At 38.5% G+C, this 17,282-nt stretch overlaps 1 protein-coding gene across 11 annotated transcripts in view; it reads right to left on the reverse strand.

Moving 5' to 3' along the window:
* Window positions 1-838: 838 nt before the first annotated feature.
* The window catches only part of HERC1 (HECT and RLD domain containing E3 ubiquitin protein ligase family member 1), a 96,528-nt gene continuing 80,084 nt past the window's right edge, over window positions 839-17,282 (reverse strand). For 10 of the 11 annotated variants that reach the window (XM_030497026.1, XM_030497032.1, XM_030497031.1 and 7 more), the window contains 22 exons: window positions 16,976-17,090; window positions 16,579-16,725; window positions 15,962-16,063; window positions 14,832-15,005; window positions 14,224-14,517; window positions 13,405-13,470; window positions 13,165-13,290; window positions 12,419-12,557; window positions 11,548-11,729; window positions 10,638-10,793; window positions 10,014-10,136; window positions 9,323-9,425; window positions 8,448-8,617; window positions 6,933-7,071; window positions 6,480-6,649; window positions 6,012-6,181; window positions 5,723-5,888; window positions 4,788-4,864; window positions 4,105-4,357; window positions 3,724-3,876; window positions 2,438-2,743; window positions 839-1,505 (listed from right to left, as the gene is read on the reverse strand). In XM_030497026.1, coding sequence (XP_030352886.1) covers window positions 1,320-1,505; window positions 2,438-2,743; window positions 3,724-3,876; window positions 4,105-4,357; window positions 4,788-4,864; window positions 5,723-5,888; window positions 6,012-6,181; window positions 6,480-6,649; window positions 6,933-7,071; window positions 8,448-8,617; window positions 9,323-9,425; window positions 10,014-10,136; window positions 10,638-10,793; window positions 11,548-11,729; window positions 12,419-12,557; window positions 13,165-13,290; window positions 13,405-13,470; window positions 14,224-14,517; window positions 14,832-15,005; window positions 15,962-16,063; window positions 16,579-16,725; window positions 16,976-17,090 — 3,517 coding nt within the window. In that variant the 3' untranslated portion in view covers window positions 839-1,319. The remainder of the gene's footprint in view (window positions 1,506-2,437; window positions 2,744-3,723; window positions 3,877-4,104; window positions 4,358-4,787; window positions 4,865-5,722; window positions 5,889-6,011; window positions 6,182-6,479; window positions 6,650-6,932; window positions 7,072-8,447; window positions 8,618-9,322; window positions 9,426-10,013; window positions 10,137-10,637; window positions 10,794-11,547; window positions 11,730-12,418; window positions 12,558-13,164; window positions 13,291-13,404; window positions 13,471-14,223; window positions 14,518-14,831; window positions 15,006-15,961; window positions 16,064-16,578; window positions 16,726-16,975; window positions 17,091-17,282) is intronic. The other variant, XR_003993084.1, reaches the window with a different exon arrangement.

Below are 17,282 nucleotides of genomic sequence, written 5' to 3' on the forward strand. Positions count from 1 at the left end.
AATGTTCTCTCTAGCCCTCAGGCCCCACAGCACCCTTACCAAGGGGGCTCAGTGAGGATGAGAGGGGGAATTGGGGCAGAGCAGCACTGACTCACCTGGGAACAGACTGGACCCTTTTCCTCAGCCCAGGTAAATCCTGCTCCTGAACACCAAGCAGCATCTGTAGCTTGATAGTTCTGATAGAGATGCTGAAGTCAGATAGAGATCTGTTCTTCAGCACTTCCCTAAGACACAGAACAACAATGTCTTTCTACAGTACATCACTGGCCCAACGAAATAAGAACATCGCAGTGTAAGCCACACTGCTGATCACAGTACAATCACAGCAGCAACCAAACAAGACCAAACACGTGACATTTACTGAAAGAAAGGCATAATTAGGAACGTGTACAGAATCTATAGCCTTGACTGCTACCCTGCCACTTCCATTTTGATTGTTTTGCACCCAGATCAGGCATCAATGACATCAATCTGTACATTAAAAAGGATGTCTGGTTTTGGTTTGTTTGACAAAAGATTTCAAGGTTTCTGAGCAAGGTGGCAGTATGTTGTTACTGGCAACAGCTACTACTCTGGAGGAGAAAAGTGTTTAACTGAACATCAAGAAGGAACCAAGTACAATGTTAACTTGTACTGAAGTACGAGGAATAAATGGTACGCCTGAAAAAGCCAGTACCTCAAACCGACACAGAATGCAGAGCACATCAGATTCGTTGAAGGTAAACATTTAAGATGCTTCAAATGTCACACCCTGTTTAAACACTGGAATACAAGATTTTCCTGAGACAAAGTATAGAAGTATGAATACTGAGTAAACCAACCACAGTTCACAAATGCATCCAAGCAACCGATTCTTCAATTTGCTTTATTTTTCTCTGCGTAAGGAACCCTGCACAGGCAATTCAAATTAAAACAAAATAAATATGTGAATATTCATGTAAAACTGTCCTTGCTAATGAACAATTATACACAATGTACAACTCTTCATGTTCACTGGGAGGGCTTACAAATGTACTATTCCCAACAAAAATGCACCAAAATGTCTCCATGCAAACTTATCAAAAGTGACCAAAAAAGGAGAAAAAAAACTTACCCATCATCCTTTTTTTCTTTTTCCTTTTTTCCTTTTTTACAATCACAAAAAAATAAAAACATCTAAATTTTTGTTACATTTAGAGTAACTAAAATGTGGCCACTGTCTATTAACATCTGGTTTTATGCTCCTAAAACATCTATGGTTACTGTAAAATTATGTCAACAATGAATTGGACTTAGGGCACTATTTGTAGTAAAAGGAAGATGATTTTGTTCACAGAATGTCAATAATCTGTGTCTGAGCCCTCTGCATTGTCCACATTCCGTGAGAGCATATAATTGTCCATATCTATAGACCTGCAATTATTGATTGCATAGCGCAAACGCTCTGCCATGATTAGTTGACTGGAGTAAGGTGGGAGCCTCAGTTGAAAGAAACAAGTCTGTGAGGTAGGCAAGCTGTCGTAAGGCTGTGGAAACGGATAAAAGGTGGGACACTGTTAAGTTGTGAATGAAGCAAAACCCGCAACATTATCCATATTCCATTGCTCCCTCCCTTCTGTGCCTGCCAGTCAGCATTTTCACATTCTATCCTGAAATTCCTTTTAAGCAACAGACTGGCAACTCCCTTGTTTACATCACTTGTTTCATCCTTAAGGAGGTGCAAAATGACTGCTGTGAATACTTCAACCCAGCAATGAAATTCAACTATTGGAAAAGCTGATCACACTATTAGTTAGCAGCTTATTGGAAGATACCAAGCAACATTCAAAGTACACACCACAGCGGGCCTTAACATGAGGCAATTAGAGAGATACCTAACCAACAGTGACAGTCAAACCCCCGATATCTTAGATTTTGCCAAGTTTTTGATTCATGTAGTTCACAGAGAACATGCTTCCACTGCACAAAACCCATACGTAATGCCAAATGAATGCATCCTGTACGTAGAATAACACGCTGTAAACTCATCACAGTGGTTTTAAGCCATTCACTGGTGCTCATCTGTTGCCACTTACACATATTTAAAACTTTGTAAAAAAGACTGAAAGTTATCAAATGAAAAAAGGTATTGGAACAGAAAATCACTGTGAACAAGTTACAATAGGAGACGGTTTGTTTCTTGGCAAGAAGTTCTTTTGACCTCCCATCATACAACTAAAGTAAATGCACCAAATGAATTACGATGCAATTCATGCAGTATGTGTCCTTCCACACAATTAAAATGTTTGGTTTTAACAGCTCAGAGCATATCCAATCCCATACTTTCCCTGTAAATTTACAATTATGGAAACCTGTCTCCTATTGCCAAAGGACAGATTATACTAGACAGGAATATAAAACAGACAGACAGACAGACAAACAAAGTCAACAAAAACAGCATCTGAAAACAGCATCTTACCCTATCAACCTTCATTATTTGGAATCGCTGAGATATATCAGCTGTGTTGGCTGGCAATCGAGATCTTCCTGACACAAACCTCATGAAAAGGACTCTCTCCTCATTTGAAAACTCTTCGAGAGTGTGCCAGAACCACTGAACTAGCTGATGCTGCTCATCGACTTCTCGGTAGCGCACAACTTTCTTCAGAACTTCAACTGATATTTCTGGCATTCCACAGACCATTTGCTCCAACTGCTTGGCGGTCAGAAGAGACAACAAAGGAACTGGAACAATCCAAGACATTCCTTCTCTTACAGCAGCCACCTGTTGCCCAAAAAAGAGGAGACATTTGCAGCGTCACTGTCTTACCTCTGCCACTTACTGTGCCATCCAAATATGAAAGCAACATATCAGCTGAGGAATAGGATAGAGAATTACAGAGCATCTGCCAAATACAACCTTTCATGCATGCATCCCCCGTAAGGCCTGTATCCTCTCTCAAAATCCTACAGAATATTACAGGCATTTTTGATTGCAATTGCATATTAAAGAATGTGTTTTGACGCAAACCAGAAGAACTTAAAAAAGTGCAAGTTAGCGGCACAAATGATGATGGCTAAACCAAAAAACTGTGTAAATATCATACATCTGAGCTTGACCAAAGTAATTTTTGTAAGAAGTCCATACTTGTTCTAGAAGACTTAGGATGTGGTACCTCTGATGAGAAAGTTACTTTTCTAATGCAGATAACATCATGCATGCATCTGTGTCTTGAGAAAAAAGGACAAGAATTTTCCTAGCATGTAATTAGTAGACTGCTTTCACAAGCTTCACTATACAACTGACAAAATACACGTATGCAGATAGGCAATTAACACTTCTCAAAAGATGGGATGAAATAGTTATAGCTTCTGTACTAAAGCAGATGAGAAAGAGTTTGAAGTTAAAATAGGTACTTTAGCTCGTCTGTGTTGCTACCATGTCTAGGGAGAGCGCACGGCACGCACAACTGCAGGTTCATTTCTCAAGCAGGGCTGACAGTTGGCAGTGGGGCTACTCTAATGGAAGACATGTCCTGATTTCTAATGCTTTTTTGTCAACCAAGCAATTACTAAGAAAAATAGGACTAATTTAAAACAGAACTCCAAAGTAGCTGGGGGGGGAGTAAGCCACATGGACCCAAGGTGAGATGTGGAAAGTCAAGATTTTCTTATGCCCCAATAAACTGGAATTGAAGCTTGCATAAACAAACCAAAAACTCTATTTGCATTAACAATGGGATAAGATCGCCAAGAGATTCTTACCTGACGGTCCATTTCATGGAGTCTGTACTCAATTGCCCTCTCCACATATTCTTTCCTGTTTGAAAAGGTAAGTGGGATACTGTTCCCTCCGGGGATTATGGGAACCATTTTTCCATCAGCACTTTGGCCAACAAAAGAATCTAAAGGAATCATCTGCAAAACAGGAAAAGTATGTTCAGCATAAGTCACCACTAGTGATCTAAAGTTACTATTTTACTATCAGTCACCTGAACTAAGATCACAAACTATTCCAAATGCATAGGAAGTCCTTGTAATCCCACATGCAGGGACACTGGATTATATAAACACCTAAATTCAGGTCAATCTGATAAAGTAACTGCTTTCAGAATAAACCTAAAAGCTCCAATTTTCATATCTTACCTCATGGAAATTTTCTTCAGTAATCCCACTGTCTTCAATGTGAAGAATGCTGTTGAGGGTCTGCACATAGAGCAGATCTACCTCCTCCAAATCCTCCAAGATGAGTGGGATACAACAAAGTTGCTTCCAGACCATTGGAGCCAAATGAAGATCTAATGGCTTTTTTGTACGAATAGCTACACCCATGAGAATGCCCAAGAACTTAAACTGCATCAGATGTTCATCTAAACATGCTGAAGGGTTAAAGAGAAACCTGAAAGAACAAAGAACCAGTGAAAATGCTCTAGTATCACTTCCAAGCTACTTCATTAGAAATTAAAAGACAAAACATTTCTAAGCAGAGTGTAGTAACTGTCAACACAATTATCAGCAAGGAGTGTCCAAATCAGAAGATTACTGTTATCTGTTGATACTAAAATAATGGAGGCTGAGATAGGCAGAACTAATCCTGGCCCCACAGGCTGGCATTCTTGATTGTTGTTCTGAATTCTGCCATCAGCAATCCAGCAAGCTCATGTTAAAACCATGCCCTTTCTTCTGCAACCAAGTAACATCACAACTCAAAGGAAAAAATATACTAGAGACAATTACGAAGTCTCATCACTTGGTATAAAACCGTTAATGGAAGATTTTCATTTTCACCCACTAATATCTGCAATAAAAGCAAATCCTTGACAGCTTACCTATCTCTATTGTAGCCTACTTCAGCTGTAGCATTTGGGGAAGGAATAAGCAGGTCTACTATTCCAGTTTCCAGCTCCTTAAAAATCAACAACAAACAAGCCTTCTTAGACACAGGGATAAAAAAACCTATTACAGAAATATCATGACTGTACAGCATTACAAGACACACTATTCCATTATAGTGATAATTATGTCTTACAAATTAAGATGAAATGCTGAAGAGAAAATAAACATGGTAGGGATGATTTTTAGTAAGAAAAACATGTTCATTTCAAGAACTGCCCTTAGGTCAGACTATAAATGTTATTTCACTAAGACCAATCTGCAATATGTTCCCGGTACCTGTTTCAGAACTAATCAGAAGCTGTAAGATATACACCCTACCAATGCCACCTGTTCAAGAAACAAAAATGAAGAAGCCTTCAGTTCCCAGGGGAATCTGAAAAGGCAGCTCTATTGACAATAGCAATAACATCTTGGTTACAGACAGGCAAAAATGTTCACTTTTTGCTACTGATCTCCTTTCCAGCACTAAATCTGAGAGGTGACACGTATCTTTGGGTATGTGAGGAAGCCTGAGATGCTTCTGTATTGTATGCATGGAACGTTCTGTAATCACAGAACACAGTGCAACTTCTCTTACAAAAGGTACTTGCTGGACAGAATGGAGGGCTGCAAAATGCTCCCATAACATGCAAGGACCATCTCAGAACTCCAAGGGGCCTAATGTAATGTGGCCTGATGGCATCTCCTTGCCATAATCTAGATTTCTTTATCCCAGAGGACATCCCTAAGTAGGCAGCTCTAGCTTTGTTGCTCAAGATGGAGGACAAGTATCTGCTATGCTGCAAAAAGGCAATTTGAGAAATACTAGAAGACACCAGAGAGAACAAAACCTCTACCCAGCCATTTTGAACTAACAGACTTTTCGTACCTGACACATTTCCGTAATAGTGTCATCAAACACTCCGCCTGCATCATCAGCTCCTTCTCCAACCAGTTTCACTTTCCAGGCACGGGAAGGTAGGCGAAGGTCTGATGCATTCAGCTTTACCACTTGCCTTGCTATCTGTACAAAAATGGGCTTGCATTTCCGACCTCTTTCAACAAAACCAAACGAAGAGACAAACAAACAAGACATAAAAAAGACAAAAATTATGGAAAATGTATGAGTATAAATATTCATCTGAGGTCTAATACAATGCTCGTGAAACAATACTGACCTGGTTGATATCCTTTTCACAGTAATCTGTGGCCCATAGTTTTTGCCCTGAACCATAGTTTTTCCTATGGAGCGCACCATGGGGAGCGTGTAAACGCGTGGTGCCAGCAAGGGCCTTAGCTGTCCTTGAACTATTCCCCATGTTCCAGCATTGTAATGAGATGTACTGTTCTGCAATAAAGCAGTGTGAGAATAAGCATATTAATAGAGGATATTAATTCCATTCTTTACAGCATAAACCTCTTCAAAGTAATAACTAGCACTTCAGTGTTTCAGGAAACTGACAGGTCAGCACTTTTTGGGTTTTGCTTTGAGGCCAGTAAGCTTTTGGAAAATGCAACAATGCTTTGACAAGGTTTGCTTTAATCTAGATTTATATCTTTTCTGATTCATTATAGAAAAGTCATAAAACCTACTACTAAGATCCATCTTGATCTGGTCAGAAACTCTCTAGCAACATGGAATTTACCTGGTTATTGGGACTGAGGTTAAGTAATCTCCACGAAGAGTACATGAGGTCAGAAAAATGGTACAGCAGTCTGAGCCTTGCTCTTACTGTATGAATGCTCACTTCTTTCAGTGCCCCATACTGTGGTGGAATGGCATCAGGTAAACCAAGTTGTAAAGGCACTGAAACACCTACCACAGAAAAAGAAGAAAAGCATTATTTCATAAAGGGTACCTGTACTGCTTTGGGCTGGGATGGAGTTGATTTTCTTTGCAGTAGCTTATGTGGTGCTTAGCTGCCTACTGGAGTAAACCACGACAGCAGCAAAATTAAGACACTAAGATAATTTGAGAGCCTGCATGGATATAAAATAAACCAAATTTTGTCCCAGTGTTCCAAAGTTCTTGTTGCACCCGTTCCCCAGAAAACACTAAAACTGACTCAAATGCCCTACAAACAGGGTTGATCCTTTACCTGGAGCTCTTGGTGGAACCGGAGGAGCTGTCCAGGCAGCACTGTGGCAACGTCCTGCCGAAATCTGTCGAACGTTCTTCCCTTGCAGGACTGTTATGAGGGTTGGTTCTCTGACGTGGTTGGTATGGCCCAGTCCAAGCTGACAATTTATAACAGATGTAAGAAGGACAAAGAAGAATCAACAACTGCAATGATATTTCTAAAACTCTGAGCAAAAATTCAGAGCAAACGGTAAAAAATGATATTTATCTACAGCATATACTGGGATAAAAAATATTTACTGCATATAGATTTCATTATGCTACCATTTACCCTATATTTTCAATAGAATATTGCATCGTACTCGATGGGAGTGGCAGACCTAGGTGCCTAAGAGACCTTAAAACATGCAGAAATTGCAGACTGAGGAACTAATCTGTGCTGTAGGTCACCTATGTTGCACAGTCTTCCTCATGCATAGAAAACATAACTCACGTGTCTCTTCTGTGAACTCCTACAGTAGTTCATGAAAACACCATTTGTGTAAAGGGGAAGTTCAGTTAAGCTGTTCTGACTTCTTACTGACAGGTACATAAAATCTAAAAGTGAAAATTTCATACTATAAAAGTTTGGGGGTTTTTTTGGTTGGTGGCTTGGTGTTTTTTTTTTTTACTACTTCATATAAAATAAATCATTTGCACAGCAAGTAAAATCATACAAACCAGGCTTTCAGAATAAAGTTCCTCTAAATTTTTTACTCTAACAATTTTTTCTCTTCCAGAAACACAAAGTAAGCACCTTATCAAAATAAAATCAAATCAAACCAAACCAAAAACCAAGCAAAGACCACAGAGGCTCCTCTCAGAAAGTATTCTAAACAACTTGCTCAACAACCCTTCTCAAAATCTCAATTCTTTAATACCTGAAGACGAACTTTGCCCAATCTTCCTGACACACCAACAGCTAACATATCAAGAGGCTCTTCCCTATACTTGTAGCAGGCAGAACTGTCCAAAAGCTGAAGTGCTTTCAAAAATGAGCTATACATGGGTGAGGACTTTTAAGCGCAGGGATAAAATTAGGGTCCCGAAGGAAAGAGCGAATTTATTAGTGACAACATCTTTTCTGACTTGAAAAAATGAGTCTCTAAATAAAGTTAATTTATATTTTCTTTATGGAAAGCAATCAAATAGTTCACAAACCTAACTGACACCAACCATGCATTTTATTATGCTGAAAAAACTGATGACAGTTTAAGAATTAGGTAAAAATTCGTCTTTTTTTAAAGAAAGCTTTAATGAGAATAACTTGGGTAGAACGTTTTCAGTGCTTTCCCACGCTGCTGCCATGTAAGAGCATAGGAAATAAAAACCTCAATAATGGAAATGCCCAAAATGTTCTTATGGTTGGGGGAGGGAAGGAGCAGAACAAAAATAAAAGTGTTCTTTCCCACCAAAATAAAGACATTCTGAGCACATCTGTAAAGTACAATTCTAGCCTTATAAAGGTGAGAAATAAACAGAAAATAGTACATACCTGCCCTTCAGAGTTGCTACCCCAAGCATACACATCTCCTGTAGATGACAGGGCCAGTGTATGCTCTGCTCCTACAGCTATGTCTTCAATGAAGATTCCTGACAGCACGGGAACTTGTTGGGGTCTGTTGTGATTTCGAGCGCGACCTTCTGGCAAACCTATCAGGCGATCTGAAATTGCAAACACATTTATGTCTATAAATGTAAAGAACATTAAAAAGTGAAATTCACTTGCAGGCAGAAGTCAGTCAGTGACAAAAAACAATTCTAAATACCCTTGGAGCTGGGACACAAGAGCAATTGGTTAGGGAGAAATCTAGCACATTTCCTACAATGCTAATATTGCTAAAGTTATTATTTTCACTTTAAGTCTGAAACAAGATTAAATTCCATTAAAACCTAAATATTCTATTAGAACCTAGATATCTAAATATTGCTCACATAACACCATATATGTTTTATAATACTTATGTATTAACTGACTTGTGAAGTTTGAACATGTTTAATTTAATGCAGTTGGAAATTCTTCCGCCAAGGTTTTTAAACAGCTTGTGTAGGCATATGTTTTATTACACAAACTTTTAGTAACCCAATGTTTTTTGGACATGTGAAATTCAATTAAGTTTTCGGAAAACACTCTTTAAAAAGTAAATTAGTAAATTGAAAGGCTGTCCTAAGATCAAACTAGAGCTACAAATCTGGATTTTAAGCACGTGTTAAAATTGCAATGTTGAAGTTCCAAAATTCAGGCTAGGTCAGCACAAATCGAACAAGTAGCATTAGGTTAGTCTTAAAAATATGTCTTAATATTCTTCCTTTTCACCTGCAATACACACAAACTACAGATGGAAAGGTCCAAATACTAGATTGTCTTACCTTGTCCAAAAGTATATACATGCCCATCTTTTGTCAGTGCAACAGAGAACTGGGTTCCACAGGCAACTTTTTTAATTCCAATTCCACAAAGAATATCCACTTTCTATGGGGTAAGAGAAAGGAAAAAGGGCTATGGGATTAAGAGGTTAAAACCCAAAAGCAACCATGAATTTCATTTGCAACTCCTGCTTCCAAAAAGAAATTTTATAATTCGCACTCAGCAATGCATACGTTGTAGGATTACTCCAATTAATGCTTGTAAATCAATACAGGAAACTGAGACAAAGTTTCCTCTTTTATGGAACTAGCCCCTTATTCTATGTACAACGATTCAATACACCTTCTTCTTACTGAGAATGAGCAGGGAGTGGCATGGGAGGAAGTAGATGAGTGTGTAAACAACCTTCCCTCCAAGCTCCAAAATAAGAAAGCTCTCTTCTTTAGGCTAATCGTAAAATTTTCACTATTTCTATTGCCACTGAGATAAGGGCACTACTATTTACATGAAATCCTTTCAAGCATCAGGCTCGGCATAACGCATCATCAGAATTATTTATGCCAGGGTGTGTTAGAGCAGTACAGTATATGGAATTCATAGTTTAACTTCTGAAAATTACACTCTGAGCACTGTGCAATGCATTTAACTAAACTGAAAATTTATACAGAGAGTAATTTCTCTAGGAATTCTAACCTGCGGTGAGGACTTGGCAGTGGAATTCCCCAAACCAAGTTTACCATAATCTCCATCTCCAAAAGCCCAAACCATTGAGCCATCTGTTGACACAGCTACAGTATGATTGAGTCCACAGGCCACCTGGTTGAGAGAAATACACTATTACCACAGCTTTTGCTAACTTCCTTCTAACACCCCAACTACATTTAAGAAAAGAAAAATAATGATTTAAAAAATAAGTATCCCTTTAAAACCATTAAAACTTCCACTGCTTATTACAGCATTTTGAAGACATTTAGGACCACAGTAGTATTTTTAAGGTATTTGCCTCCTCTCAGCTCCTAGAACCAAATGCTACACATGTTCATTGTTTGAGATAGAAAATAGCTCATGAATTCATGCTTAGAAATGCCTAAACCTTGAAATTTTAAAATGATAAAAAACATGGGCAGTTTTGCAAAAAAAGAATCAAAAGAGTCAGGAAAGTTATCATTTAAAAAATGATGCCTAGTTAAATTCTGCCATCATAATCAAAATGAAAGCCATGGTTAAAAAGAAACAAAAACCAGAACACTTAGATACGTTGAAAACATAAACATCAGCTGTAAACAAAGATACACTGCTAGCTTTAGATAACCATGCCTGTCCAATCTGGTAACCTTCCAGCGCCGTCACTCTTTCTGGAAGTTTCTTGTTGGAAGTATTTCCAAGTCCTAATCGACCATAATCACCATTTCCAAATGTAAAAAGTTTGCCATCCGCTGTCACCACAGCTGAGTGTTTGAAGCCACATGACATCTGGAAGCAAAATAAACATAATTTTAGACACGTTTTAAATTTTGGGGGGAAATTCTATTAGCTATTATATGCAAATATGTAATGCTTTTTCCTCCCCTACACAATATTCACTTCACAAAGAGCTAAAATACAGATATTTTAGCATCAATGATTTCTCCAACAACCTATCTCTTATTCTTGTCAATGGTAACACTGAGGAGGAGGGCAGGTGGCTATCTGCATGAAGAAAGGCTGTCAGGTGTTTTATTAGTTATTTTTACCAACTACTGTTTTCTGCCTGCAGATTGCTCTTGTGCTGTGAATATTTTCTATTTCTATAAAGGAACCTCCAGTCAAAGTCAAATATGTTTTGGTGCACTCTTATAACCCACCGTTAGTACTTAGGAGGAGGTCTCCATGCCTAGTTTTGTAGGTCAAAGTCACCTAACAAGGACCAAGGGTAACTTCTACATCATGTCTGTATTTTGACAATTTTGGTCATCCCTCTTTCCCCTGCTTTTTCTAATTTTCAGTCTTCTCCAATAACAATTGTCACTTAACATTACACATCAACAATGAGCTCTGAGCCCTGTGATGTTAACATCCTTCAACTGGAAATTGTCAGCTGGATTCATCATGCTCAGAGAAGTGAAAAGCTGACCATTTTTATTCAGAACCTGAATTCAAACTATCAAGGCTTACAATGGTTCTGGAACATTCTTAGCACTAGGTTACAATGCCTGCAGCTTGTAGGAGACAAAGAATAATTTGGTACCTGCACCACTTCTTCTCCTTGCAAAGCCTCAATTTGTCTAGGCCTGCGCTGTCTGTCGCTGTTCCCATGTCCCAGTTTGCCATAATCTCCATCTCCCCAACTAAAGACCTCTCCACTTTCTGTTAAAGCCATGGAATGTCCATCAGATCCACAGGAGGTCACCAGCTGTGTTACAACAAAGCCTGTTAAAGCAAAATGAGAAAACAAAGATTAGAATAAATGGTAACAACTCTTAATATGCATTTATCCAAGTGCTCCTAGTGGTACCCAATTAAGCCTGGGGAAAGGAACCAACCACAACCACAGCTTTCTTGTTATAGCAATTGTTATAGCAATGCTATCCTAAACAAATTGTTTGGTTTTATTTTCAACAAGCCCATAATTCTCTCATGTACAAACTGTGCTTCTGGTCTGCCATTAGTTTTAAAATGAAATGCTCATATCTTGAACAAACACTTTACCCTGAAGCCTTCTTAGAAGTAATTAATTTTAACATAGAATCACAGAATCCCAGACTGGTTTGGGCTGCAAGGGACCTTAAAGCTCATCCAGTTCCAAACCCTGTCATGGGCAGGGACACCTTCCACTAGAGCAGGTTGCTCCAACCCCCTGTGTCCAACCTGGCCTTGAACACTGCCAGGGATGGAGCAGCCACAGCTTCTCTGGGCACCCTGTGCCAGTGTCTCACCATATTACTACTTAAATCTTAAGAAAAATTTATATTTGGGTTATTTCTTTCTTTTTTTTTTGAAGACTACAATATTTTATCTGTAAATCTGCAAAAATAGCATCAGTGCAAATAATTACATTAATTACCCAAACGCTTAGTTGTGTTTTATCAATTGACTCATTTCAAAGCCAAGAATTTTACCTTGCAGTGCTGAAATGACTGTCAACACATGAAGATCATCAGAATTCCCTTGTCCCAGCCGCCCATAGCTCCCTTCTCCACAAGCCAACACCGTGCCATTAGCTTGAATGACAAAAGTACAATTCTGACCACAAACAACCTAATTTAAAAAGATACAAAAAGTTTTAATGATTTTTAGATGCAGCAACATTGCAATAGCTATGTTACAATAATCTCCTTTTTATTTTTTTCTTTGCAATTATATCAAAAGACTCTTGTCACACTGCAAATACCTTTATGATATTTGGTCTGATATTTATGATAAAAGTCTTCTTATTAACAGAAGACTTCACTCACCCCATGTTTAACAGTTTTGCTACTGAACCACATCATAATAAAAATTACTTCACTGAAATTTACTCCTAGTTTTTGTAAACCTGTCTCCAGTGGGAGAAATCACAATGTACTCCTGCCTCAGGTTTAGTTTTGATGTTTCCATCCTGCGTGTAAATGTTATTTCAGAAAACAAAACTGGCACATGTATTATGTTAAAGCTGTGCAGGTATTTTCAAGTCACGCTTATATCAAGCAATTTTGTTTTGTCAGATTTCAGTGGCCTCATGATGTGAATTTGTCAAATATTTAAAGACTGCCTCTTTAGTGAACACACATGTTTTGGAGATACTTTACAGTAAATTCGAACAAGAAATGGCAAAGATATAAGAGCGAGATTTTGTCAAACTGTACAAACAACACATGGCGATCACCTGCTGAGCCTGAGAGAATGAAGGTGCTGCTACTGGGATCATAACATTTCTACCAGCTTCTGCTAACTGTCCATGTCTTCCTGCTCCCCACAGATACACGTCACATTTACCTCCCAGGTGCCAATCCTATGGCATAACATGAAAGAATGCTTTAGAACAAGAGTACTTTCAATAGCTTATGAAGTTTACAAAGAAGGGGGGGTGGAGAAAAAAAACCCAAACCACATGAATTATACTAACCTCTGGCCTTGACGTTGCCCAAGACATTATCTGTTCATCCATACCATTGATCCATTTACTGTTATCCTGCACAACAAAAGCCACAGTTGCTGCATTTAGTTCAAGAGATACACGATTTTTCTATGATGTAATACATATTTTTCTTTCTGAGAACAATATTTTCATTAAAATGATTCTAAATGGTACAGCAATAAGGATAATTGTGTGCAGACTCAAATGCTTTATTTTCATCCACAGGCCAAGTGTATTTCCTTGCTACACCTATATAGCAATGACACTGTTATCCATAACTTGCAATCCAAATAAAATAAAAAAGGAAACTAAACAAAATTAATGATGAAGTAATCTTTTCCTATGTACTTTTCAAGCTTTTTCAAGTTTTAATTGCAAATACTGGCTTAAAATGTTAAAAGCTTGCTGATAAAAAATCTTAATCTAGAATTGCTATTTTGGTTTACATATAATAACCAGTCATAAAGAAAAAATCAACACTAGCAAAATAATTTGGTGTAGAAACATGCCAAAATGTTACTCTAAAAATACCATTGTAAAGCTCTACATCCCTTGCTTTTATCACATAGGGAAATTATTGTCACAGTTTTGGGTTGTTTTGGTTTGGTTGTTAACATGCAACTGAGTTGTGCTCATTCCACACACTCAGAGCAATCTTTACAGTATATCCTAACCAGGTAATTAAAAACCAAACTCACGCTTATTGCTGATGTTTACATTAATATCAATCTTTACAGTTCAGAGATGTTAACTGCAGCATCCCATATGCTCAATAACAACACACCAAGACAATACAGCATATTTTACCATTAGGAGAGTAAGCTCATCCTCTGGAACAGGTTCCAGGTCCGGAACAGTAAAAGATTCTGGGAACTGTGCTCCCTTGGCCAGGGCTTCAGCGGCTTTGATGGTAGTAGAGAAACACTCCAGCCAGGCCCATTCTGTGGGGTTCCAGGCTGCAGGATCAGGGAGGCAGCTCTGGTGATGAGGTGGTACTGGGGGGTTGCACAAGAGCTGATCCAGGTGAAGGCCCACAGCAAGCGATGCCAAGCACTGCATGTAAGGACTATGAACAAGCTGGTCTCCACAAACCACATGGGGCTAAAGGTGAGGGGAGTGGGAGAGAGATTGAACGTGCAAAGTTAGAAATACAGCTTCTTCAATTCAGAAATAGGAGTGCTTCAAAGCTAGTCCTGCAGAAAAATACTTTCCTCCACACTTAATCAAAGTTTGTCTAACACTTTAAATATTCCCAAAATAGGAGCAAAGTAGCTTTGAGAATACTGGAAGACATTTGCATATACGATGTAGGAAAGTTTTCTGGGTTCTCTGGGGTGAAAGACTGAAACCAGTTGAGATTCAAACAGTGACCACGTGTCAGACAAATTGTCAATGTTCACATTAGCTCTTCTTACCTTTTCATAAGCGTACTGCTCCTGAAGCATTATTGGCAAACGTTCCAGGAAAGCTCGCATGCAAGGAGCCATATTTAATCCTAGAACTCCTTGCTGTTTCAGTGCAGTCCTACATGTTGCAAGGACGTGATTGGAAGATATCCACTCTGATGTACAGTTCACTACCAGCACATCCTGTTTAACAGCAGTCACAAGACACATCAGAAATTAAAAATTCACAGAAGAGGATTATTCAGCTCCACCAACTTATCACTAATCATCTTAATTTCCATAGGGGCCAGAAAATACACAAGCTTCCACATTTTTGTCCCTGGTGCTGAATAATCTGCTGACAAATGCTAAGGAGTAGCCATATCCATTTGCCCCTTCCTCACATTCCCATGGCAACACTACAATTATCACTCCAAGGAAGAATACAAACATGGTAATGGTGATAAGCAGAGTTCATTTCAGTGAACACTGTAACCTTAGTTTAGGATCTGCCTTGCAATATGACCTTCAATATTCGGTCTGAATTCTGAAAAGACTTTCTAAGGATCCCAGAATACTTGGACCCACATGCAACATGACTCTGCTAACAGGAGTCATGACTTGTGCCATGTTTATCTTCATTCGTTTATCTTTTGGGATAATCAACTGTTATGGAACTTCTGTTCAGATGCCAGCAGTTCCTGACACAGCAAACACAGAAGAAAATTCTGCTGTTCTTGAAATATTTCTGAGGTTAAGGCTGCTTTAGATTAAGTTAGATCACTGGACTATTTTTTGCTGGGGGAAATGAAACATTTCTTCATGCTGCAAAAAGGAAAGAAAAAAATCTGTCTTCTGCATATTTTTTTGTTGCCTATTTACAGCTGCTGCCATTAAACAGAGAAGCTGATTTAACTGGTGTGCAGCATCCTTTATAACCACCACTCGGATTGCACCCTGCCCCCCAAGGTTAAACATGGGATACTGTTAAACAAACCCTTGCTTCTCAGGGTCAGGTGAGAGCTGAAAGCTGAAACAATGAGTCTTGAAAATCCAGCAGAGTTCAGAGTCTGAACCCAAAAGGAGGGGGACAGTCAAGACAGGCAAATGGCATTTTCTTTTAATAAACAATGTGAAATAACATTAAGACATAAGGTCACCTTTGATCTGTTAGAGCAAGCAGCTACTCCAACTTCAGGTATCCATACTGCTGTCTGAATAGCTCCAGAACCTATTACAACACTCTGTAATACTGAACCATCCTAAGGAAAGAAATGGTTCAAGTCAGTGTGCATACACAGCTACTTTTCTGTTTAAATGCATAGAGTCATATTCCAAAGGGATTATATTCTCCCAAGCTATTCAATAACTATTTAAAAAACAAAATGTTTATACTAAAACCAAAAAAATATCTAGCATTTTCATCATATAAAGGAAAAAACATAACTAAGAATTTAGAAGTGCTTAATCCACATTGTCTGACTTTTGGAAAAATTCTCCAAGTAAGAGAATATTGTTCCTAACCATGTGGCTAGTTCTGCAAAACCCACCTAATATGCCCAAGCCTACAGAATGAATCAATAGTAGAACCACAAAATACAAAATGCTTCAATGTTAAGTACTATTTCAATATTTTATTATTTATAATTTTATACCATTATTTCATACAATGCTTTTTCTAATGTTTCTAACATACTGGCAGGAGGAGGAGGGAAGGGAGAAAGCTTTAGATACTCATACTAAGAAAAGAATCAGGGCACATCAAAGATGATCTTACCCGTAAAGACCAAATATTCATGAGTCCACCAAGTCCACCAGAGACCAATGCCAGTCCATCAGGGCTGAATGCAACAGTCCGAACAGGAGTAATATGTCCTCTCAGTTGAAATACACACTTGACTTCTACTGCTTTCATGTAGCCATCCTGCAAATTATTTCATAATTATGGAACACTGAGCTATTTAAAGAAAATAGAATAGCATCACGGCTTCTATATTCTGTAATAAGTACTGATCATCCTTAGGGATGAGGGATAATAAAAAATGCAATACAGACTTTTCTTAGCAAAAGTCTTCTCCCAGGCAATGTTGCTATTTTGAGTACCTTGCTTGCATTTTTCTCCTCCCCCAGTTTTGGAATGAGCAAAGAGAATTTCTTAAATTTACTCCTTTTACCTTGGCACTTGTTTCTTGGTCCCACCATCCTTCTGAGCAAGTTGCGCTGGACTGCAGTGTGATTACTATGTCCTGGGGAACAGTCCAGACACACACCAAACCATTGTGGCATCCTCTAAAGGAAGTCAGGATAAATCATAAAGGTATCAGCTAACAAAGTATCAGTGGTCTGGTATCAAAATATCTAGTAGTCTTCACCACCTTCCTGTAAAACTATACTGTATTAAGTAATCTAATTTCCCAATGTATAAATTAATTTTTTCCTATTCTCTCCTCCCCTTCCTCTCTTCCCGCCCCCCCCCCCCCC

This window comes from Strigops habroptila, chromosome 9 (genome assembly GCF_004027225.2).
Source record: "Strigops habroptila isolate Jane chromosome 9, bStrHab1.2.pri, whole genome shotgun sequence".
NCBI lineage: Eukaryota > Metazoa > Chordata > Aves > Psittaciformes > Psittacidae > Strigops > Strigops habroptila.